Source organism: Thamnophis sirtalis, unplaced genomic scaffold (genome assembly GCF_051295495.1).
Source record: "Thamnophis sirtalis isolate CommonGarterSnake01/CBP01778 unplaced genomic scaffold, rThaSir2_p1.2 scaffold_17, whole genome shotgun sequence".
NCBI lineage: Eukaryota > Metazoa > Chordata > Lepidosauria > Squamata > Natricidae > Thamnophis > Thamnophis sirtalis.
Window position 1 is genome coordinate 3,513,765 of NW_028261397.1, and position 24,335 is coordinate 3,538,099.

The window sequence follows — 24,335 nt, forward strand, 5'->3', positions numbered from 1 at the left end:
AACATTTATATATCCAGGGTCATCACATTTATAACATTTCTTTATCCCATTTCTTCTTTGTTTACTTTAAGCAATTTTTCTTCACAGACGTACATTCTGAATTACAAGTATTCCTCGACTTACGACTACAATTGAGCCCCAGATTTCGAGACAGTTGTTAAGTGATTTTTTGCACCATTTTACGACATGTCTTGCCACGGTTGTTTAGTGAATCACAGCAGTTATTCCATCAGTAACACTGTTGTTAAGTGAATCCGGCTTCCCCATTGACTTTGTTGGTCAGGTCGCATGACTCCGGGACACTATGACCATCATAAATATGAGCCACTTGCCAAACGTCTGAAGTTTTATCTCGTGACCACGAGGATGCTGCAAGTGTGTCGTAAGTGTGAAAACAGTCACCTTTTTCAGTGCCGTTGTAGCTTTGAATAGTCACAAAATTGAATGTATGTATGACGGTTGTAGCATCCCAGGTGTCTGTGTGTGTGTGTGTGTGTGTGTGTTTGTCATGTGTTCCCCTTTTGAGACCTTCTGGCAAGCAAAGCCAGATTCACTTAACAACCGTCCTGCTAACTTCACAACTGCAGCGATTCACTTAACAAGGAAAGTCGTAAAATGGGACAAAACTCGTTTAACAACCGTGTGGCTCGGCAACAGAAGTTTTGGGCTCCATTGCGGTCGTAAGTCGAGGATTATCGGCAGCCACAAAACCAGCCCTGAAAAAGTATCATTAAAAACAGCAGCTTGTACAGTGCATAAAAATGTTTTATAATTGTTCACCCTCTGCGTTGTTTTCTGAGTAAGTGCTCTCTATGTCTTACAACAAGGGTCAGCAACCTGCAGCTCTGGAGCCGCATGTGGCCCTTTCATCCCTCTGCTGCGGCTCCCTGTCGGCGGTTGGCTCCACAATTGATAGGGCTTTCGGTTAGGACAGGTAGAGCAAAAAGGACGCCGTGCTAGGAGGAGACTCTATGGTGGGGGAAAGCGGACTTCCCGTCAGCAGGGGGAAAAGGACGCTGCACTAGGAGGAGACTCTATGGTGGGGGAAAGCGGACTTCCCGTCAGCAGGGGAAAAAGGACGCTGCACTAGGAGACTCTATGGTGGGGGAAAGCGGACTTCCCATCAGCAGTGGAAAAAGGACGCTGCGCTAGGAGACTCTATGGTGGGGGAAAGCGGACTTCCCGTCAGCGGGGGAAAAAGGACGCTGCCCTAGGAGACTCTATGGTGGGGGAAAGCGGACTTCCCGTCAGCAGGGGAAAAAAGGACGCTGCGCTAGGAGACTCTATGGTGGGGGAAAGCGGACTTCCCGTCAGCAGGGGAAAAAGGACGCTGCGCTAGGAGACTCTATGGTGGGGGAAAGCGGACTTCCCGTCAGCAGGGGGAAAAAGACGCTGAACTAGGAGACTATAGTGGGGGAAAGCGGACTTCCTGTCAGCAGGGGAAAAAGGACGCCGTGCTAGGAGGAGACTCTATCATGGGGAGAACCGGACTTCCGGTCAGCTGCAGAATTGAACGGGGGGCCTCCGGTTAGGACCTTTGCAGCTCTGAATGTTTAAGGTTGTCGACCCCTGTCTTACAGTGAGAAATTGAAATCCTGGCCTAGGAGCTACGATGGATTTAGGCCACCTTGGATGAGAAACATTTGCAGGCACTTTCGAGTTTAAAACTTAATCCGGGTTTAAGCGACCCGGAGCCCTTTTGCGCTCAATTTTTCCTTCGCCGTCGTTACGAAGGCTTGCTGCTTCTCGTAATAGGCGGCCTCGTTCACAAAGGTTGGGTACACCATCCCTTCTCCGTCGTACGCAATGGCCTTTCCTTCCAGAGTCCAAAATATGGGATCCCCCGGATTTAGCGGCTGCCAGTCTCGATCCTACGGGACAGGAACAAGATAATCTTGTAAAATAAATCTGCCAAACATCTGGATGAGGCTGTTGAAAGGAAGCCTAAAGTCAGGGGAAGGATTGAAAAATTTTAGCAACTGGTTCCCTGGCTGGTTGCTGGGTGGGCGTGGCCATGGGGGCGTGGCCTAGTCATTTTCCTGCACCATGGGGGAGGGGGAGTTTTCGCCCTCCCCAAGCTCTGGTGGCTTTCCCTGAGCCTCCGGGAGGGTGAAAACTGCCTCCCCTAGGCTCCAGGGGCCCTCCAGAGGCCGGAAATGAGCCCATTTTCGGACTTCCTGTACTTCCAGTAGGCCCGTTCTTCGTCCTCCCAGAGCTTCCGTGTGGGCCCTGCTCTTCCTTCGCATCCAAAACAGGCCGCGTGGAGACTCCTGGGAGGGGAGGGATGGGCATGGCCAGCCAGTCTTGGCAAACCAGATTAAAATTAACATTTGGTTCACCCGAACCGGCTGAATCCCATCCCCGCCTAAAGTACCTTTCAAGGGATATCCTTCAAACTACAATGAGCAGCTTATACGAACAAGCCAAGCTTCATCAATCCCTGAGTTTTAAATCCACTTGAGACAAACGTACAGTAGGTCCATCATTTGACAAAAATTAAAAATATAAATAAAATATTGAATGAATGAATCAATTAATCAATCAATCAAGAACGGAATCGATTGGCCACTAAGTCTCTTTTTCTGCTGTCAATTTTCTAATTTTCTATGTTTTTTGGGGGGAAGGAATGGAAGGATTTATTATAAATGACCAGCTGTCTGCAAGGAGTATAAATCCTTCCACTTCACAACTGTCTCACTTGGCCACAGAAATGTTTGGCTCAATTGTGGTCATAAGTCGAGGACTACCTGTACAACACACCTTACATTTCCCACTGCAGCTGTTACAAAGAGAAGAATAATCACACGTGGTTACCTGTAAATTAGGATGAATGACAGCCATAATCTCATTTTTTGGTTCCTGGGATAATCAACTTTCTCCAATAATTTATAAATCTCAATGGTGCATGGAGGGAATTCTTGTCCTACAAAGAAAACAATGCTTATCTTCCAGTGTTCGTGCCAAAGAGTTGACCTTGTTTTAGAGATGCCATTGCTGATGCTAGTAGTAACTGTGAGAGGGATCTTGGAGTCCTAGTGGACAAGCATTTAAATAGGAGCCAGCCGTGTGCAGCAGCTGCCAAAAAAGCCAACACAGTTCTAGGCTGCATCAACAGAGGGAGAGAATCAAGATCATGTGAAGGGTTAATACCACTTTATAAGGCCTTGGTAAGGCCACACTTGGAATACGGCATTCAGTTTTGGTCGCCACGATGTAGAAAAGATGTGGAGACTCTAGAAAGAGTGCAGAGAAGAGCAACCAAGATGATTAGGGGACTGGAGGCTAAAACATATGAAGAACAGTTGCAGGAACTGGGTAGGTCTAGTTTAATGAAAAGAAGGACCAGGGGAGACAGGATAGCAGTCTTCCAATATCTCAGGGGTTGCCCCAAAGAAGAGGGAGTCAAGCTATTCTCCAAAGCACCTGAGGGCAGAACAAGAAGCAATGGGTGGAAACTAATCAAGGAGAGAGAAGCAACCTAGAACTGAGGAGAAATTTCCTGACAGTTAGAACAATTAATCAGTGGACTCCAAGATCCCTCTCACAGTTACTACTCTTGAGCAAGGTACCACCTATTCTGTACCTGTGCATTTCGTTTTTCTTGCCTATATGTAGAACCTGACTCTTTTCACCATTGAATTTCATTTTATTAGATAGTGCCCAATGTTCAAGTTTGTCAAGATCCTTCTGCATCTTAAGCCTGTCTTCTGGGGTGTTGGCTATTCCTGCCAGCTTGGTGTCATCCGCAAATTTGATGAGTTCCCCATTTATCCCCTCATCCAAATCATTGATGAAGACGTTGAAGAGTCCTGGGCCCAAAACAGAGCCTTGGGGTCCCCCACTGCATACTTCCCTCCATGGAGATGCAGTTCCATTGAGGACTACACGTTGAGTGCGGTTGGTCAGCCAGTTACGAATCCATCTGGTGGTGATGCTGTCCAACCCACATTCTTCTACTTTATCTAGTAGTAGGTTATGGTCTACCTTATCAAATGCCTTACTGAAGTCCAAGTAAACTATATCGACGGCATTCCTCCGGTCCACTAATTTTGTCACATTGTCAAAGAATGCCATAAGATTAGTCTGGCATGACGAGGACTCCCTTATAGCGCTGTACCTGCATTGAATTTTGCCACGAAATCCAGCCCGTGTCGGACGACCGTCCTCATTTTATCCAAAATGTCGGCCCTCAGGACACCATGAGGCTGAGGGCCGACTTCAACACCTGGAGAAGAAACCAAGAAACCGTCACTTCTTCTCCCATGGGGACACTAGAGAAGACACGGACCTCCTCTCTGGAATGGTCCCTTGAGGGACTTGCTGGGTGTCCAGTTTTTCTTTATTGGTTGCTGATTTATTTTTAATAAATAATTTATAAATGATAAATAGTCGTTGTCATCGTCCTTTAGCCAGTATCTTTCCACTGCGGGATGAAGGCCTCTTTTGCGTGTTCCAACAAGTGGAAGAGCCCTTCATCCTGCACTATATTAACCTTGTATTAATATATATGTTTGTGTTTGTGTGTGTTTGTGTGTGTGTATATGTATATGCCTATGTATATGTATATACACACACACACAGACATATATATATATATATATATATATATATATATATATATATATATATATATATATATATATATATATACATACATACACATACACATACACATACACATACACACATATATATAATTTATAATAAAAATATAATATTATAATATGATATGATAATATAATATAATATAATATAATATAATATAATATAATATAATATAATATAATATAATATAATATAATATAATATAATATAATATAATATAATATAATATAATATAATATAATATAATATAATAATATAATATAATATAATATAATATAATATAATATAATATAATATAATAATATAATATAATATAATATAATATAATATAATATAATATAATATAATATAATATAATATAATATAATATAATATAACATTACTTTATTAATATATTATTATACATTGTATTATAATATATTATTTCAATTAATATTATATATTATTTAAACTTTAAGGTGTTGGACCAGGGAAGACGTTAAGTCACAGGACATAAAATTGATTTTAATAAGACTAGAACTATCGCCAAGGCTGAACATTTCAACAACCGAATAATCAGAGAAGCCATTGAGATAGAAAAACGCCCACACAGCATGAACAGGCGGGACGATACCTCCCGCCTGCCAGCCATTTGGAAGCCTGTCCTTATTGATAAACGAGTCCCGAACATGATGAATGACACCAGGCCCACACTCACAAGAGCCACACAGGATATCACCACCAAACATCCACAAAGAAAACAGACAAAAACACAAACTGATGAGGAAGCACGACCGAGGACCAGAAGCCAGACTGCAAATGCACAAATAGCCTCTTTAAACCCCTCCTATCCTTACATGAAACATAAACTCCCAACCAATCAGAACACACCTCCACCCAATCAGGACACACCTCCACCCAATCAGGACACAGCCAAGCTCCCACCCAATCAGTTCAAACCCCCACTGGCAGTTAAAAGGAAGAAACAGCCGAGATCTCACATTGCTCCTGGAAGCACCAAGCCTGAAGAAGCCTGAAGATGACGAATGAGACTTTGTCGAAACGTCGCCAAGACATCTCCAATTTTATGCGGGAGAAAACCCGAATAACTAGAGACCTACATACTAAAACCCGCGAAAACCTCAGAAAACAAATATATATATGTTGTATTTGTGCTGATAAATAAATAAAAGGAGACTATACAACACAAATGTAAAAAATATTGGGTTTCTGTCGTGATGGTCTCTTGTGACGAGCCGATAGACAGAGAATGGAAGCAGTTAGCTTCCTCCCATATTTGGGCATACCAAGGGTTGTGACACTAAATACATATACATATATATATTTATTTATCAGAACAAATACAACACACACACACACACATATATTAATACTTTATAAATACATTGATATATAATCAATAAACTCTACATAATTTTAATGTCTAATTTAAATTGAAGTAATATATAAAATATATAAATCTAAGTTTATATTTACATTATAAATATTAATATTTATTTATTATTTATGTAATTTGCAGGTAGTCCTCAACACTGGAGTCCAACATTCCTCTTCCAAAGCAAGGACGGGTGTTAAATGAGTTTTCGCCCACCTTACAATCTTTTTGGCCACGGTTGTTAAGCAAATCCCTGAACTTGCTCAGTGAATCTTGCGGTCGTTAAGCAAACCTGGCTTGCACGATGACTTAGCTTGTCGGGAAGCTCTCTGGGAAGGTCGCAAACGGCGATCCTACGGGATGTCGTGGCTTGTCATTCATGCAGCCCATTGCTAAGCACCCGAATTTTGATCAGGCGGCCAGAGGGACGCTGAGAGGGTCATAAGTGCGAGGACTGGCTGCAAGCCCCCCCCTTTTTTAGTGCCACTGTAACTTCAAACAGTCGTTAACTGAATGGTTGTAATTCGAGGACTACCTGATCACTGAATTATGGAACCATGTCTAGAAACCCAATTTTGCTAAAAATGGAACAGGATTAATAATAATAATAATCATCATCATATTTACCAATTGGATGTTTGCTACAGATCGAGTCGTTGCGTATTTCAGGCTGGGATGTTCGAGAAGTAAGACTGGACATCTGTCTGGGGACACCGCGTCCTATTGTGGAAAACATCGGTTTAATGTTCTTACTGTACAGCCCGTCCTAGACGTACGAACACCATTGTGCAACCAATATTTCTGTTGCTAAGCGAGACCCTTGTGAAGTGAATTTTGCCTCATTTTTTGACATTGACACAGTTGAGTGAATCGCTGAAGTTGTTCCGCTAGCAACACTGGTTGTTAAGAGAACCTGACTTCCCTATGGTGTAGGGTTTCCTGCTTAAGCAGGGGTTGGACTAGAAGACCTCTAAGGTCCCTTCCAACTCTGTTCTTCTATTCATATATATATATATGAATATGTGTGTGTGTGTGTGTTTGTGTGTGTTGTGTTTGTGCTGATAAATAAATAAAGGGAGACTAGTATAGATTTATACTAGTATAGTATTTATCAGCACAAACACAACACAAATGTAACAAAGGCAACAGTAAAAATATTGGGTTTCTGTCTGGATGGTCTCTTATGACGAGCCGATGGACAGAGAATGGAAGCAGTGAACTTCCTCCCATATTTAGGCATACCAGGGGTTGTGACATATATATATGTTACATTTGTGTTGTGTTTGTGCTGATAAATACTATACTAGTATAAATCTATACTAGTCTCCCTTTATTTATTTATCAGCACCAACACAACACAACACACACACACACACACAAACACACATATATATATAACAAACATGTAAAATACACACACACAAAACCTAGACGTACACCACATTTACACAATACAATACGAACAGGAGCTTCCTGTTCTTTCTAACAGCAATCATCAATCGATACCGCTCACCTTATATTATTTCCCCTTCTATCGTATTTCATTTGGATTCCACCCTTCTTAACCCTCTTATTTTACTCATAAAATTATTTTTTTGAGTTTTGTTATATTCCTTCATTGATTCTTGTTTCTTTCCTCCATCCACCTATACCATTTATCCCATATCTGGTAGAATTCTGATTCTTCTTTTCCCTGGATTTCTTTAGTTAGTTTGTCCATTTCGGCACAATCCATAACCTTTCTTATTATTTCATCTTCGCTTGGAATTAATTTGTTTTTCCATTTCTGGGCAAAGGCAATCCTTGCCGCTGTAATTATATGTAGTATTAAGTGCTGGATTTCTTTTTTGTATTTCGCAGACATTATTCCTAATAAAATAAAAAAAACTCCATTCTATTTTAACCCCTATTATTGCCTCCAGCCAATTTTTGATCCTTTTCCAAAAAATTTTTAGCCTCCTCACAGGTCCACCATAAATGGTAATATATTCCGTGTATCGATTCGCATTTCCAACATTTGGGGGAGGTATTTGTTAAGATTTTAGCTAACCGTGTTGGTGCCAAGTGCCATCTGTAAAACATTTTGTTCTGTTATTCTATTCTATTCTATTCTATTCTATTCTATTCTATTCTATTCCATTTCCTTTTCTATTCTATTCCATTCCATTCCATTCCATTTTCTATTCTATTCTATTCTATTCTATTCTATTCTATTCTATTCCATTTCCTTTTCTATTCTATTCCATTCCATTCCATTCCATTTTCTATTCTATTCTATTCTATTCTATTCTATTCTATTCTATTCTATTCTATGTGACTGCCCCAACACTGGAAGTTTTAAAGAAGAAATTGGACGACCATTTATTTGAAATGGTATAGGGTTTCCTGCCTAAGCAGGGGGTTGGACTAGAAGACCTCTAAGGTCCCTTCCACCTCTGTTATTCTATTCTATTCGCACATTCGGGAATCTCTTTTGAAACCTCCCTTCTTGGTTATCCCTCTTGCCTCCAGAGAGCCAGGACGATTGTGGAGATCGAAAAACTCCTCCCCAAGTTCCTGAGGAGGAAATTCGAACTCGGGGAGTGGTGCAAAGTGTCCGACAACGACACGCGGTTGTGTTTAAGGTACGTGGTGGGCCGGACGGGAGGGATTTTGCTCTGCAGGGGTGAAAAGGAGGAAAATGGAATTGCAGATGAATCCATGAATTCTGAGACAGGGAAAGCATTTCTGTATTTCTGTAACAAGGAGGATGAAACGTACGGATGAATTACTCATACGAGAGAATATTTGTAGCTAAGACTTGGACTGTGGGGTCCTTGGTGGTCTCTGAGCTGGGTGGTTTTCTTGCAGACGTTTCATAACCCAACTAGGTAACACCATCAGTGCTAGAATGGAGTGGGGTTTGTGGAGAGGTCACTTCCAACTCTGTTATTCTGTTCTGTTCTGTTCTGTTAAACCATGGATGGAAACTAACCAAGGAGAGAAGCAGCCTGGAATTAAGGAGAAACCTAATTAATGCAACAGCGAGGAAAATTATCCAGTGGAACAGCTTGCCACCAGAAGTTGTGGGTGCTCCAACACTGGAGGTTTTTAAGAAGAGGTTCGGAGAGCCGTTTGTGTGAACTTGTATCGGGTCTCCTGCTTGAGTAGAAGGCTGGACTAGATGACCTCCAAGGTCCCTGATCCTGACTTTGACTCTCAGGAGGTCGCAAAAGGGGATCACGCGACCCCCCCAAGGAAGCTGCCACCGTCATAACTATGAGCCAGTAAAGGAGCAAGCATCTGAGTTCTGTTCATCTGGGGATTCTGCAACGGTTGTTAAATGCGAAAAAAAGGGCCCCAACTCGCTTTTCCCAGAGCTATTGTGACTTGGAATGGTCGCTAAATGAACCATTGCAAAGCAAGGACTATCTGCATGTGTGATATCACGCCTGCAATCCTTTTGTAAAGCCACCCAGAATCTCTTTCCTGGTGCGATGGGCAGCCCATACATTTAACAAATAAATCAATGTATTTATTTACAAATGCATTTAAATCAATGTATTTAAACGCGGGCAAACCGCACAGGCTGGAGGGGTTGGGTTGTAACGATGCAGCCACCATTTCGAAGATTTTTTCACACACACACACACACACACATACACACGGCTGAAAAATAATGGGCTATCTGACTTTTGCTCAGCTCGTTTGCAACACTCAAGCGGTCGTTGAAAATAGACAACGAGGCAAGCTGTAATTTTCTCCGGGTTGATGGATTAGCGCTACAACTGCCTTCATTAATTTCCGGCACGCCACGAAGTTAATTGCCGGGAGGGCTTCGCTCTGTGTGATCTAACACACAGGACACGGCAGCCTCGCACGTTTTCCAACAAGGTCCTTTTTGTCGGAATTAAAAAAAGTCGTCCTTCTACAAGTTGGAATGGAATAGAATCTGCAAGGTCGTCTAGTCCAGCCCCCTGCTCGAGCAGGAGAACCTTACATCGTCTGGATTATTTGGGTGCCTCTAACAGGGAGGAAAATTGCCAGAAAGGAGAAGGAGTTTATTAGGACAAGAACTGCCATGCAGAGGAAAGCAGAGGTCATTCTTGACTTAATGACTACAATTGAGCCCAAAATTTTGGTTGCTAAGCAAGAGCGTTGTTAAGTGAGCTTCAGCACATTTTACCCAATCCAGGACATCTCCTGGTGAGTGACATCAAGTCACAGATTGGCATCCGGCCATTAAAACACTCTTCTAGCTCCATTCAGTTGTCCAGACACCACCCCCACAAGGGATTATGAGGTCGTTAAAAGATGATGATTCACTTAAGAAATATGGAACGAAAAGTTGTAAAACGGGGCAACACTCACTTCACAAATTTCTCACTGAACAAGATAAATTTTGGACTCTGTTGTGGTCGTAAGTTGAGGACTACCCGTACATTCCTCCTGTCAAATTTCCTAAAGAGGCCCTAATTGATTCATAATAACCGAGCCAATGTTTTAATACAAAAACCAGTAATTTATTAGGAGCTTCATTAGGCAATATTTCTTCGCAGTCAAGCCTGTGCTTTGCTTGATTTTCTTCTGAACTTCTGAACCCCTGTTGCTTCCCTCCCCTCAGTCTGTGTCATAGATCACATTCCCCTGTAAGTTGCACTCCTCCCAAGCCAGCTGCAGTAATCTGATAACTGACGCCAGCCGACACTATGCGTGGAATGCACTCCCCCTCCCTGTCCCCCATGACAACGCGGGGAGTTGACACCTCCATTTTTAAAAAATACCTGTATATAATGGCACATCTGAATGGCAAAGCAATCGCTGGAGCTTTCCAGGATGAGGGTCCCACCCATGTTAGCAGTTGTGTTGTGAAGGTCAAAGATCAGGTCGTAAGCGCCAGGCTGGCCCTTTGGACCAAAGAAGCCGTTGATTTCTTGGGCCCGCCTCACCTCATAGGGGACGTCGTCCTTGAGGTCCTTGCTGTGGGTCAGGAAAACGCAAAGAAATATTACTTAGCTGGATCAGGATGCAAACTTGTGTTTTTGGTGCAGACTCTATAGGTAGCCCAGGGGTGGGTTTCAGCCGGTACGCACCGGTTCGGGTGTACCGGTTGGTGAAATTTAGCGTGCCTCCTAGTACCCGTTCTTCCGGAGGCCCAGTACCGGAACGCTCCCCCACCCTGGCTTCAGGGTTCCACCACAAAACGGACGACAAAATCGCGCTCGACGAAAGCGCGTACGTGATGTCATCACAGCGCGACGAAAACATCGCGCTGTGATCGATAAATGTAAAAATAAAGCGAAAACCTTACCCTAACCCCCCCAAACCTAACCCTAAACCTAACCCTAAACCTAACCCTTAACCTAACCCTTAACCTAACGCTAAACCTAATGCTAACCCTTAACCTAACGCTAAACGTAACCCTAATGCTCTAAACCTAAACCTAACCCTTAACCTAACCCTAACCCTAACCCTAACCCTTACCTTTATGTGAATCGGCTTGCTTTAATTTTATTTTTATTTCAATTTTTAATTTTTTTCGTCGCGCTGTGATGACGTCAAATGCGCGCTTTCGTCGAGCGCGCTTTTGTGGACCGCGGTTTTGACGGGTCACGGGCTTCAGTGCTGCTCTGGGCTCCTGAAAAGCCTCCCTCTGCCTCCTTCCTCCTCCTTCACAAGCAGCTTGAAAACGGAGCTCTTCTCAAAGAGAGGGAAGGAGGGGAACTTATGCCCACAATTGAGCCCAAAATGTTGGTTGCTAAGCAAGAGCGTTGTTAAGTGAATTTCACCACATTTTCCATGTTGGCCACTCCCACCCGGTCACATGACCGCCAAGCCACTCCCTCTTGGTCACACGACCGCCAAGCCACTCCCACCCAGTCGCATGACCGCCAAGCCACTCCCTCTCGGTCACATGGCTGGCAAGCCACTCCCACCTGGTCACATGGCCGGTAAGCCACTCCCACAAAACAGGCCACACCTACAGAATCATGACCTGTCAAAACCGCGCTCGACTAAACCGCGCCCGATTAAACTGCGTCGCTGACGTCATCAACAGGGCGACAACAGCGAGCGCGGAGAAAGAAGGGCGCTTTAAATAGCGCTTTGAAAGCAAGCCGATTCAACTTAAGGTAAGGGTTAGCTTTAGGGTTAGCTTTAGGGTTAGGTTTAGGGTTAGGTTAAGGGTTAGGATTAGGTTTAGGGTTAGGTTAAGGGTTAGGATTAGGATTAGGTTTAGGGTTAGGTTTAGGGTTAGGTTAAGGGTTAGGGTTAGGGTTAGGGTTAGGGTTAGGGTTAGGGTTAGGGTTAGGTTAAGGGTTAGGTTTAGGGTTAGGTTTAGGAGTAGGTTTAGGGGGGTTAGGTTTAGGTTTAGGGGTTAATTTTAGGTTTAGGGTTTACAGCGTGCTTCTGTCTCCGCGCTGTTGTCGCCCTGTTGATGACGTCAGCGACGCGGTTTAGTCGAGCGTGGTTTTGTGGTGGAACCCTACAGAATAGGTTCTAAAAAACTTTGAAACCCACCACTGAGGTAGCCCTAGACCAGTGATGGCAAACCTTTTCCACCTCGGCTGCCAAAAGCACACACTACTGTGCATGCTCGCGACCGCACATGCTCACATGCACCCCTATAATTTAATGCCCACTGCATGTGCCCCTTGTGCATGTGCACATACCCCCTGCTCCATGGCTTCCCCCTCCCCCCCCCGAGGCTCTCCGGAGGCTGGAAACATTTTCTGACTTCCAGTGGGCCCGGTAGGTTCGTTTCCCGCCCTCCCCCAGGCTCCAGAGACTGCCTAGGAGCCTGGGGATGGCGAAAAATGGCCCATCATGCAAACCAAAAGTACGGGAATGGAGTTCCCGGTTGCCTGTTGGGCCGGTTTTCTCCCTCCGGAGGGCGAAAAATGGCCGAAAATCAAGGTCGAAAATCAGCTGCCAGGGCAACGCCTCACACGCCCTCAGAAATGGCACTGTGTGCCATCTGTGGCACCCGTGCCATAGACATCACAGCCCTAGACTTACTGCCATAACAGAGACTGAATTTTGTGTTGTAACTCATGACGGCCATAACTTGAAACATCCAAGATATAGACCCAATTTTATAACTTTTTTTCCTCCCAATGTGTGTTTTTCACGAGGGGTAAATGCTGCGTTTCTAACTCTAACCCTAACCTTTCTGTCGTGCCCCAGCATAAAACTTTTATATACTGTTGCTGCTCTCTAGCCCCATCTAGTGGCTGGAAGGACAAATATGCCCCAGCCTGTGATCTTTATATACTGTTCCTGCTCTCTAGCCCCATCTAGTGGCTGGAAGGACAAATATGCCCCACCCTACGATCTTTATATACTGTTCCTTCTCTCTAGCCCCATCTAGTGGCTGGAAGGACAAATATGCCCCACCCTACGATCTTTATATACTGTTCCTGCTCTCTAGCCCCATCTAGTGGCTGGAAGGACAAGTATGCCCCAGCCTACGATCTTTATATACTGTTCCTGCTCTCTAGCCCCATCTAGTGGCTGGAAGGACAAATATGCCCCACCCTACGATCTTTATTTGATTTGATTTTGATTTTATTGACATTTGTAGGCCGCCCTTTTCCCTGAGGGGACTCAGGGCGGCTCACATAAAATCAGGGAGGGGGAAATGCAAACAGTAACATAGACACATATAATAAAAACAATAAGCAACATACATTCATCATTCGGGAGGGGCACTATCCTTGTCCCCAGGCCTGACGGGCGAGCCAGTTCTTCAAGGCTGTGCGGAAGGCCTGGACGGTGGTGAGGGTACGAATCTCCACGGGGAGTTCGTTCCAAAGGGTCGGGGCTACTACTGAGAAGGCCCTCCTCCTTGTAGTTGCCAGCCGACACTGGCTGGCCGATGGAATACGGAGGAGGCCTAATCTGTGTGATCTAATTGGTCGCAGGGAGGTGATTGGCAGAAGGCGGTCTCTCAAGTATCCAGATCCACTACCATGCAGGGCTTTATGGGTGACTAATAGCACCTTGAAGCGCATCCGGAAATCGACAGGTAGCCAGCGCAGCTCGCGGAGGACAGGTGTTATGTGGGTGAACCGCGGTGCACCCACAATCACTCGCGCGGCCGCGTTCTGTACCAGCTGAAGACGCCGGATGCTCTTCAAGGGCAGCCCCATGTAGAGCACATTGCAGTATTCCAGTCTAGAGGTCACAAGGGCCCGAGTGACTGTTGTGAGGGCCTCCCGATTCAGGTAGGGTCGCAACTGGCGCACCAGGCGAACCTGGGCGAATGCCCCCCTGGCCACAGCCGTCAGGTGGTGGTCAAACGATAGCTGTGGATCCAGGAGGACTCCCAAGTTGCGAACCCTCTCTGAGGGGTATATAATTTGACCCCCCAGCCTGAGAGATGGAATATTGGTGGAATCTTTGGGATTCTAGCCCCAACTAGTGGCTGGAAGGACAAATATGCCCCACCCTACGATCTTTATATACTGTTCCTGCTCTCTAGCCCCATCTAGTGGCTGGAAGGACAAATATGCCCCAGCCTATGATCTTTATATACTGTTGCTGCTCTCTAGCCCCAACTAGTGGCTGGAAGGACAAATATGCCCCAACCTATGATCTTTATATACTGTTGCTGCTCTCTAGCCCCATCTAGTGGCCGGAAGGACAAATATGCCGCAATCTATGATCTTTATATACTGTTCCTGCTCTCTAGCCCCATCTAGTGGCTGGAGGCACAAATATGCCCCAGCCTATGATCTTAATATACTGTTGCTGCTCTCTAGCCCCGTCTAGTGGCTGGAGAGACAAATATGCCCCAGCCTATGATCTTAATATACAGTTGCTGCTCTCTAGCCCCGTCTAGTGGCTGGAGAGACAAATATGCCCCAGCCTATGATCTTAATATACAGTTGCTGCTCTCTAGCCCCGTCTAGTGGCTGTAAGGAGAGATATGCCCCAACCTACGATCTTAATATACAGTTGCTGCTCTCTAGCCCCGTCTAGTGGCCGGAGAGACAAAAGCCAGGTATATTGTTTGAAGCTGACCCAACACATTTTACCCATCAGTCTGCCCTCTCAAACAAGTGCACGCTGGGAAGCCAGACTCCATTTGTGTTAGGATTTGGAGAAGGCAGAAGCACAAACAAGAATCCATCTTAATCTGCGGCACATGGTCGCTCAAGGACAAACCCACATCCCATGCACACAGAGCATAGCTGGCAAGATTTAAATTACTTGTATTTATTAATTGTTATGTTCAGCAATACTTCCTATCTCGCATTTGGTTCTCGTTGTATGTATTCCTATTTTCCCCAGTTTCACCATATCCTGTTCTTTCAATGAAGCATTCAGATCCATGCACACGGTCTGTTTTGTTGGAGGATAGGTGGGGTTAGCTGCACGTTGAGCTGCACACAAGCTGACTTGTAGTGAGGACAGAACACCTTCTCTTCCCTCCCCTCCCCTTCCTTTTCTCTTCCCTTCCCTTCCTTCCCTTCCCTTCCTCTTTTCTTCCTTTGTTTTCCTTACCTTTCCTTCCCCTCCTTTCTTTTCCTATCCTTTCCCTTCCTCTTTTCTTCCTTTACTTTCCTTCCTCTTTTCTTCCTTCCCTTCCTCTTTTCTTCCTTTCCTTCCTTCCCTTCCTCTTTTTTCCTTTCCTTTTCTTTCCTTTCCTTTCTTTTCTTTCCCTTTTCTTTCTTTCCTTTCTTTTTCTTCCCTTCCTTCCCTTCCTCTTTTCTTCCTTTCCTTCCTTCCCTTCCTCTTTTTTCCTTTCCTTTTCTTCCCTTCCCTTCCTTTCCTTTCCCTTTTCTTTCTTTCCTTTCTTTTTCTTCCCTTCCTTCCCTTCCTCTTTTCTTCCTTTCCTTTCTTTTCCTTTCCTTCCTTTCCTTCCCTTCCTCTTTTCTTCCCTTCCTTTCCTGCCCTTCCCTTCCTTCCCTTCCCTTCCTCTTTTCTTCCTTTGTTTTCCTTACCTTTCCTTCCCCTCCTTTCTTTTCCTATCCTTTCCCTTCCTCTTTTCTTCCTTTACTTTCCTTCCTCTTTTCTTCCTTCCCTTCCTCTTTTTTCCTTTCCTTTTCTTTCCTTTCCTTTCTTTTCTTTCCCTTTTCTTTCTTTCCTTTCTTTTTCTTCCCTTCCTTCCCTTCCTCTTTTCTTCCTTCCCTTCCTCTTTTCTTCCTTTCCTTCCTTCCCTTCCTCTTTTTTCCTTTCCTTTTCTTCCCTTCCCTTCCTTTCCTTTCCCTTTTCTTTCTTTCCTTTCTTTTTCTTCCCTTCCTTCCCTTCCTCTTTTCTTCCTTTCCTTTCTTTTCCTTTCCTTCCTTTCCTTCCCTTCCTCTTTTCTTCCCTTCCTTTCCTGCCCTTCCCTTCCTTCCCTTCCCTTCCTCTTTTCTTCCTTTGTTTTCCTTACCTTTCCTTCCCCTCCTTTCTTTTCCTATCCTTTCCCTTCCTCTTTTCTTCCTTTACTTTCCTTCCTCTTTTCTTCCTTCCCTTCCTCTTTTCTTCCTTTCCTTCCTTCCCTTCCTCTTTTTTCCTTTCCTTTTCTTTCCTTTCCTTTCTTTTCTTTCCCTTTTCTTTCTTTCCTTTCTTTTTCTTCCCTTCCTTCCCTTCCTCTTTTCTTCCTTTCCTTTCTTTTCCTTTCCTTCCTTTCCTTCCCTTCCTCTTTTCTTCCTTTGTTTTCCTTACCTTTCCTTCCCCTCCTTTCTTTTCCTATCCTTTCCCTTCCTCTTTTCTTCCTTTACTTTCCTTCCTCTTTTCTTCCTTCCCTTCCTCTTTTTTCCTTTCCTTTTCTTTCCTTTCCTTTCTTTTCTTTGTCTTCCCTTCCCTCCCCTTCCCCTCCTTTCTTTTCCTATCCTTTCCCTTTCCTTCCTCTTTTCTTCCTTTCTTTCCCTTCCTTTCCTTTCTCTTTTCTTCCTTTCCTTCCCTTCCTTCTCTTCCCTTCCTCTTTTCTTCCTTTCCTTTCCTTCCTCTTTTCTTCCTTTCCTTCCCTTCCTTCTCTTCCCTTCCTTTCCTTTCTCTTTCCTTCCTTCCCTTCCTTTCCTTCCTTCCTCTTTTCTTCCTTTCCTTCCTTCTGCTTTTCTTCCTTCCCTTCCTTCCTTTCCTCTTTTTTCCTTTCCTTTTCTTTCCTTTCCTTTCTTTTCTTTTCTTTCTCTTCCCTCCCCTCCCCATCCCTCCCCCCTCCTTTCTTTTCCTATCCTTTCCCTTCCCTTCCTCTTTTCTTCCTTTCCTTTACCTTCCCTTCCTTCCCTTTCCTTGTTCTGTTGTTACATCATAAACTGTTTTCTCCAGTTATAACCTGTCAATAGCAATAGCAGTTAGACTTATATACCGCTTCATGGGGCTTTCAGCCCTCTCTAAGCGGTTTACAGAGTCAGCATATTGCCCCCAACAACAATCCGGGTCCTCATTTTACCCACCTCGGAAGGATGGAAGGCTGAGTCAACCTTGAGCCGGTGAGATTAGAACCGCTGAACTGCATGGCCTACAGTACTGCACCCTAACCACTGCGCCACCTCGGCTCTATATATCTCCCCCCCCCCTCTCCTTTTGATGTGCATTTTGAAATGAAAAGCAGCTGCTGGAAGCTGAAATGGGACAGGGAAAAACTGAGCAACAATAGCAAGGGGAGGAAATTGGCAAAACGAATTGATTTCAAAGTTTCTTGGCTTACAGCAGGCTGCAGCCCTTCTGGTTGTGGAAGGACTTAAGAAAAACCATCACTACAGCATGTGTCATCAGCAAGAAATTCCACTGAGCAGCTGTTATGGGGGGGTAGGAAGAAAGGAAATTCCACCAATTTCTCTTCCAAACAAAGGTTTAGAAAACTATTTTTTTTTGGAAGAGCAGCTTCTGCCAATACCTTTCTCATTCCTTCACTGAATTTAACAGAACAACAGAGTCGGAAGGGGACCGTACAGGTCTTCTAATCCAGAATTTCCCTCCACAAACAAGGCGGCCATTAAGTGAATCACGTCTGATATTACGACCTCTTTTTTTTGCCACGGTTCTTAAGTGAGTCGCTGCAGTTGTTCACTGAATCACACGGCCGTTAAGTGAATCCGGATACCCCATTGATTTTGCATGTCGGACGTCATTTGGAAAGATTGCAAATCCGGGGAGGATAATGTGACTTGGGTAGTTACGACTACAATTGGGCCCAGGATTTATGTCGCCAGAAGTTGTGAATGCCCCAACACTGGAAGTCTTTAAGAAGATGCTGGACGGCCATTTGTCTGAAACGGTATAGGGTTTCCTGCCTAGGCAGGGGGTTGGACTAGAAGACCTCCAAGGTCCCTTCCAACTCTGCTATTGTATTTGTATTGTAAGTGATAACTTTGTTAGGGGAGTTTTGCCCCCATTTGACAATTTTTCCGCAAGAAAACAAGCAAGCTCAGAAAGGATCCCTTCATTTCAACCCTGAGCTAAATATATTCTCCTTTATTGGTACAGGAACTAGAACTTACTGTCGCCTGGCTTGGAGCCTGGTGCCCTAATCACTAGGCCAAATGGATCCTGAAATCTAAAATTTGGTCAAAAGTCTGCAGAGATTCTCAATCATCCAGGTCATGGTGGTCCCAAAGGTGCTTATTCTGGAAGGAACTGGATTTTCTTGTTTTTTCTTTGAAGACGTTTCCCTTCTCATCCAAGAAGCTTCTTCAGTTCTGACCGGATGGTGAGGAAAGGAAGGATTTATACTCTTGGCAGGCAGCTGGTCATTTGCATCCTTTTAGAGGGTCGTTGAGGCCATTTGGAGATTTATCTTACTTTCTGTAAGCTGCCTGGAGTCCTTTGGGATTGGGCGGCCTATAAATCTATTAAATACAAATACAAATATCCATTCCCCACCATCCAGTAAGAGCTTTTTTTGGATGTCTAGGAAGTTAAAACCCACCCCTCTCCTAGAAAAAAATGAAATATCCAGGGAAATATTGAAAAAAAAAGGCAGAATATTATATTTCCCTGGATCAGAAAATGGAGAAACGTGTTTCTAAGTCAGGAAGCAGACTCACTCTTAACAGCCCCCACCTTTGGTCAATGGGCCATTAAAAGGCCAGAGCCAGTCTACTCTACATAACAAAGATCTCCCCCCTTCAGCGCCAGGATGACGGGATTAAGGCATGATAGGATTAGCCCTTTACCCATCTCACCACAGGGCGCCTGGGAAGAAGCAATGCTCAACCCAACGGACTCAGAACGCAACCTAGAGCAGTGTTTCTCAACCTTGGCAACTTGAAGATGTCTGGACTTCAACTCCCAGAATTCCCCAGCCAGCATTCGCTGGCTGGGGAATTCTGGGAGTTGAAGTCCAGACATCTTCAAGTTGCCAAGGTTGAGAAACACTGACCTAGAGAGTTGACCCTGCGTGATCCCATGGGAGTCCGACAACCAATCAGAATACATCCTCAGGTTTAAAGCCAAAGAGGGCATAAAACCAGGGATGTTCAGCATCTCCCTCTCTCTTTTCTTCCTCACCCAACATCTGGAAGCACGGGATCCCCCTTTTCCGTTCAGGAGCTCAAGCCATGTGATCCTGTCCACCATTAAAACCATCTTTCCAAGCAGCCTCCGTGTCTCCAGTGTCTTTTTCCTCACTTGGAACGGAACCCAGGACATTTCTTCCAAGAGATGAGAAAGGAAACATCTTCAAAAGAAAAAAAAACAAGAAAGTCCAGTTGCCTCCTGAAAAAAAAAAAAGACCCTTTGGGACAACGAGGACCTGGATGACGGAGAATCTCTACAGACTTTTAGCTACGCAAATTGGGATGAAGACCCTTGGGATGGTTGTGGGAGTAGGAATGGATTTCCAGAGGGGAAAAAAATTGCTACAGGAACCATTTGCACCACTCAGGTGACCCTGGAGGACACAGAGAAACCTCCAAGTGGCCTCAAGGACCCTCTAAAAGGATGCAAATGACCAGCTGTCTGCAAGGAGTAGAAATCCTTCCATTCCCCACCATCCAGTCAGAGTGGAAGAAGCTTCTTGGATGAGAAGCGAAACTTCTTCAACAGGGGTTGCTAATCCCGTTCCAACCGGTTCGGTTGGAACGGGACCGGCGGCGTCCTTGTGCACGCGCGCAGTTCACGCATGCGTCTTAGCGCCTGCGTGATGCTCCAGCTACTCACGGAGACTCGCACAGGCGCTGTATGTGCCATCCAGCTGCTCATGGAGAATCGCGCAGGCGCTGCATGTGCCATGCGCCTGCGTGGAAGCGCAGAAGCCTTCAAAGACCGGTAAGGAGCGCGGGCGGGCGGGTGGGCCCTTCGTCGTTCCCGGAAGTTACTTACTTCCGGGTTCGCCGACCAACCGGTTCGCGGGGACCGCCGCGAACGGGTTGAAACCCACCCCTGGTCTTCAAAGACAAAACCAGTAAGTCCAGTTGCCTCTTGAAAAAGCACCTTTGGGACAACTGAGGACAAAGAGAAACCTCCAAGTGGCCTCAATGACCCTCTAAAAAGGATGCAAATGACCAGCTGTCTGCAAGGAGCATCAATCCTTCCATTCTCCACCATCCTGTCAGAGCCGAAGAAGCTTATTGGATGGAAAGAGAAACGTCTTCAAAGAAAATCCAGTTGCTTCCAGAATAAGCAGCTTTGGGACTAAGATCTGGTTGCTTCAACCACTCCGATATATTCTGCGATGGACAGATTTCCACAACAGTTCAACGTACTCCGGGGTAGAAGGAGTGAAATGGATTGCTTTTGATACAAGATCTTATTTTAGGGCAATCAAACGCATCTTAGCAAGCGTTTTTTGCAATTTTATTTCTTTTTCCATCCCGAAAACGTTGTCTAACAAGCCTCTTGGCCTGCCTGCTGTGCCCAAATAATTGTGGAATTGGCGTGGAATTGGCTGTCCCATCCTGGGTATTTAGCTAAAAGGCTGCGAGCCAAGGAAAGCATTTTCAAAAGCTGTAAAAACAAGATTCCCACTCCTCCTTCACTGAGGATTATGACTTTTTTCAATATGGAAGCCTCAAATTGCTTTCTCCACCAGCTCCTCTGTGCTTGCAATAGCAATAGCAATAGCAGTAGACTTATATACCGCTTCATAGGCCTTTCAGGCCTCTCTAAGCGGTTTACAGAGTCAGCATATTGCCCCCAACAATCTGGGTCCTCATTTTACCCACCTCGGAAGGATGGAAGGCTGAGTCAACCCTGAGCCGGTGAGATTTGAACCGCTGAACTGCTGATCTAGCAGTAGCCTGCAGTGCTGCATTTAACCACTGCGCCACCTTGGCTCAGTGGTTAAATGACGTGTTAAAGAAGCGTCCCTTGGATTCCGAAATTTTACCGATCCTTTGGCACGTGCAAATCATGGGATAAAAGATCGCAGAGCCAGTGAACTTTTAAAGGTGTGCCGTATTTTTCGGAGTATAAGAGGCACCTTTTCCCTCCCTAAAAGAGGCTGAAAAATTGGGGGCGTCTTATACACTGAATTGAGCCCCACCCACCCACCAGCCCCCACCCTTTGGCCTCTGCCTCCCAGCAATTTGCCTCCTTGCAGCAAACGGGGAATATGGGGCTGGCGGAGGCTGCAATAGGCTATGGCAATCCCTGCAGCCTGAAACAGCTGATGATCGGGAGGGCGCTTAAAGTGAAACTGAAAGTGAAACTTGCTGTAAAAAATGGGGATTTTTTAAAAAAAAATGCTGTTTGCTGTAAGGAGGCAAATTGCTGGGAGACAGATTTTTTCCCTCTTCTAATCAGGCTAAACTGAAACAGGCTGTTTGCTGCCGTGGCACGACAAAACCGCGCTCGACTAAGCCGCGCCCGATTAAACCGCGTCGCTGACGTCATCAACAGGGCGACAACAGCAAGCACGGAGAAAGAAGGGCGCTTTAAATAGCGCTTTGAAAGCAAGCCGATTCAAGTTAAGGTAAGGGTTTAGCTTTAGGGTTAGGTTAAGGGTTAGGTTAAGGGTTAGGTTAAGGGTTAGGTTAAGGATTAGGTTTAGGGTTAGGTTAAGGGTTAGGATTAGGTTTAGGGTTAGGTTAAGGATTAGGTTAAGGGTTAGGATTAGGTTTAGGGTTAGCTTTAGGGTTAGGTTAAGGGTTAGGTTAAGGGTTAGGTTTAGGGTTAGGTTAAGGGTTAGGTTAAGGGTTAGGTTAAGGGTTAGGTTTAAGGTTAGGTTAAGGGTTAGGTTTAGGGTTAGGTTAAGGGTTAGGTTAAGGGTTAGGTTAAGGGTTAGGTTAAGGGTTAGGTTTAGGGTTAGGTTAAGGGTTAGGTTTAGGGTTAGGTTAAGGGTTAGGTTTAGGGTTAGGTTAAGGGTTAGGATTAGGGTTAGGGTTAGGTTAAGGGTTAGGTTTAGGGTTAGGTTAAGGGTTAGGTTTAGGGTTAGGTTAAGGGTTAGGATTAGGTTTAGGGTTAGGTTAAGGGTTAGGTTTAGGGTTAGGTTTAGGGTTAGGTTAAGGGTTAGGATTAGGTTTAGGGTTAGGTTGAGGGTTAGGTTTAGGGTTAGGTTAAGGGTTAGGGTTAGGGTTAGGTTAAGGGTTAGGTTTAGGGTTAGGTTAAGGGTTAGGTTTAGGGTTAGGTTAAGGGTTAGGATTAGGTTTAGGGTTAGGTTAAGGGTTAGGTTAAGGGTTAGGTTAAGGGTTAGGTTTAGGGTTAGGTTAAGGGTTAGGTTTAGGGTTAGGTTAAGGGTTAGGTTAAGGGTTAGGTTAAGGGTTAGGTTTAGGGTTAGGTTAAGGGTTAGGATTAGGGTTAGGTTAAGGGTTAGGTTTAGGTTTAGGGTTAGGTTTAGGGGGGTTAGGTTTAGGGGTTAATTTTAGGTTTAGCGTTTACAGCGTGCTTCTGTCTCCGCGCTGTTGTCGCGCTGTTGATGACGTCAGCGACGCGGTTTAGTCGAGCGCGGTTTAGTCGAGCGCGGTTTTGTGGTGGAACCGTTTGCTGCAAGGAGGTAAGTCAATAACTATTAATGCCTACAGAATGTTCAAATTATTAGACTTATTTTTTAAAGGCTGCTTTATTCTTGTTCTAGGCAGCTTAACAAAATGAAGAAGCTTTTTAAAATAAATGCTTGATCGGAAGAGGCCCAGTGCTATTGTATCTCCTTTTAAATTGCAGAGAATAACTCTACTTCCAGAAAGCCACCTCAATTTTAACAGCATCTGTACAAGTATAGTCTGAAATGTAACCCTACAAGCAGTGTATATTGTCTGTGCTGTTTGCTGTTTGCTGCAAGGAGGCAAATTGCTGGGAGCCAGAGGCAGATATTTTCCTCCCTTGTTTTCCTCCCTAAAAGCTAGGTGCATCTTATACTTCGGCGCATCTTATACTCTGAAAAATACGGTACATATTTACTGGAAGAGTGACTTGTGGTTCAAGCTATTCTCCAAAGTCCCAGAAGGCAGGACAAGAAGCAAATGGATGGAAACTAATCGAGGAGAGAAGCAACCTGGAGGTAAGGAGAAATTTCTCGACAAGATAATTAATCAGTGTTGCCTCCAGAAGTTGTAAGTTCTCCATCAGGGCTCCACTAGACCGATTAGATCCCACAGATTAGGCCTCCTCCGAATCCCATCCGCCGGCCAGTGTCGATTGGCGACTACCCGGAGGAGAGCCTTCTCTGTGGCTGCTCCAACCCTCTGGAACGAACTCCCCGTGGAGATTCGAACCCTCACCACCCTCCAGGCCTTCCGCAAAGCCCTTAAAACCTGGCTGTTCCGACAGGCCTGGGGCTAAAGAACCGTTGCCCCCGTCTCGAATTGGTATGACTGCTGTGTGTTTTTAAATTATGTATTGTTATGTTTCGTCTTTTATTTTTTGTCTGTACCCCCCTTCCCTGATTTGAATTGTGAGCCGCCCTGAGTCCCCTTCGGGGGGAAAGGGCAGCATATAAATATAATAAAATCAAATCAATCAAATCAATCAATCAAATCAGTTTTCCAGAAGAGAGTGGCCAGCCTTTTATCCACAATGATACAGGGCAGTGATGGCGAATCTTTTCGGCGCCGAGTGCGAAAAAGGGGAGCATGCACGCTCCTCGGTGTGCCCCAACCTGAAAAAGGAGCTGCATGCATCGGAAAATGAACGTATGGTTTCTGGGGCGCGCATGCATGCCAGCCAGCTAGTCTTCCAGTTACTGGCACGCATGTGCGCATGACGATCAGCTGGCTGGCGTACATGCTCACTCCGGAAAACGGAAGACTAGCTCCTCCAGTTTTTTGGCACTGCCGCATGGGCAGCTGATTGTCGTGCGCATATGTGTGCCAGAAACCCATAAGAGGAACGTGCGATGCCATGCCTGCCAGGCGACATGGCTCCACATGCCACTTCAGGCATGCGTGCCATCACGAACGTAGGGTCTCCTGCTTGAGCAGGGGGTTGGACTAGAAGACCTCTAAGATCCCGTCCAACTATATTATTCTGTTAATTAATCAGTGGAGCGGCTTGTCTCCAGAAGTTGTGA

General features: G+C 45.0%; 1 protein-coding gene across 1 annotated transcript in view; it reads right to left on the reverse strand.

The window, feature by feature from the left end:
- Positions 1 to 484: 484 nt before the first annotated feature.
- The window catches only part of ASPA (aspartoacylase), a 26,542-nt gene continuing 2,691 nt past the window's right edge, over positions 485 to 24,335 (reverse strand). The window contains 7 exon segments of the mRNA XM_087702836.1: positions 485 to 1,871; positions 2,815 to 2,855; positions 2,858 to 2,923; positions 4,118 to 4,225; positions 6,608 to 6,622; positions 6,625 to 6,700; positions 10,744 to 10,939. Of these exon segments, the coding sequence (XP_087558962.1) occupies positions 1,680 to 1,871; positions 2,815 to 2,855; positions 2,858 to 2,923; positions 4,118 to 4,225; positions 6,608 to 6,622; positions 6,625 to 6,700; positions 10,744 to 10,939 (694 nt within the window). The 3' untranslated portion in view covers positions 485 to 1,679.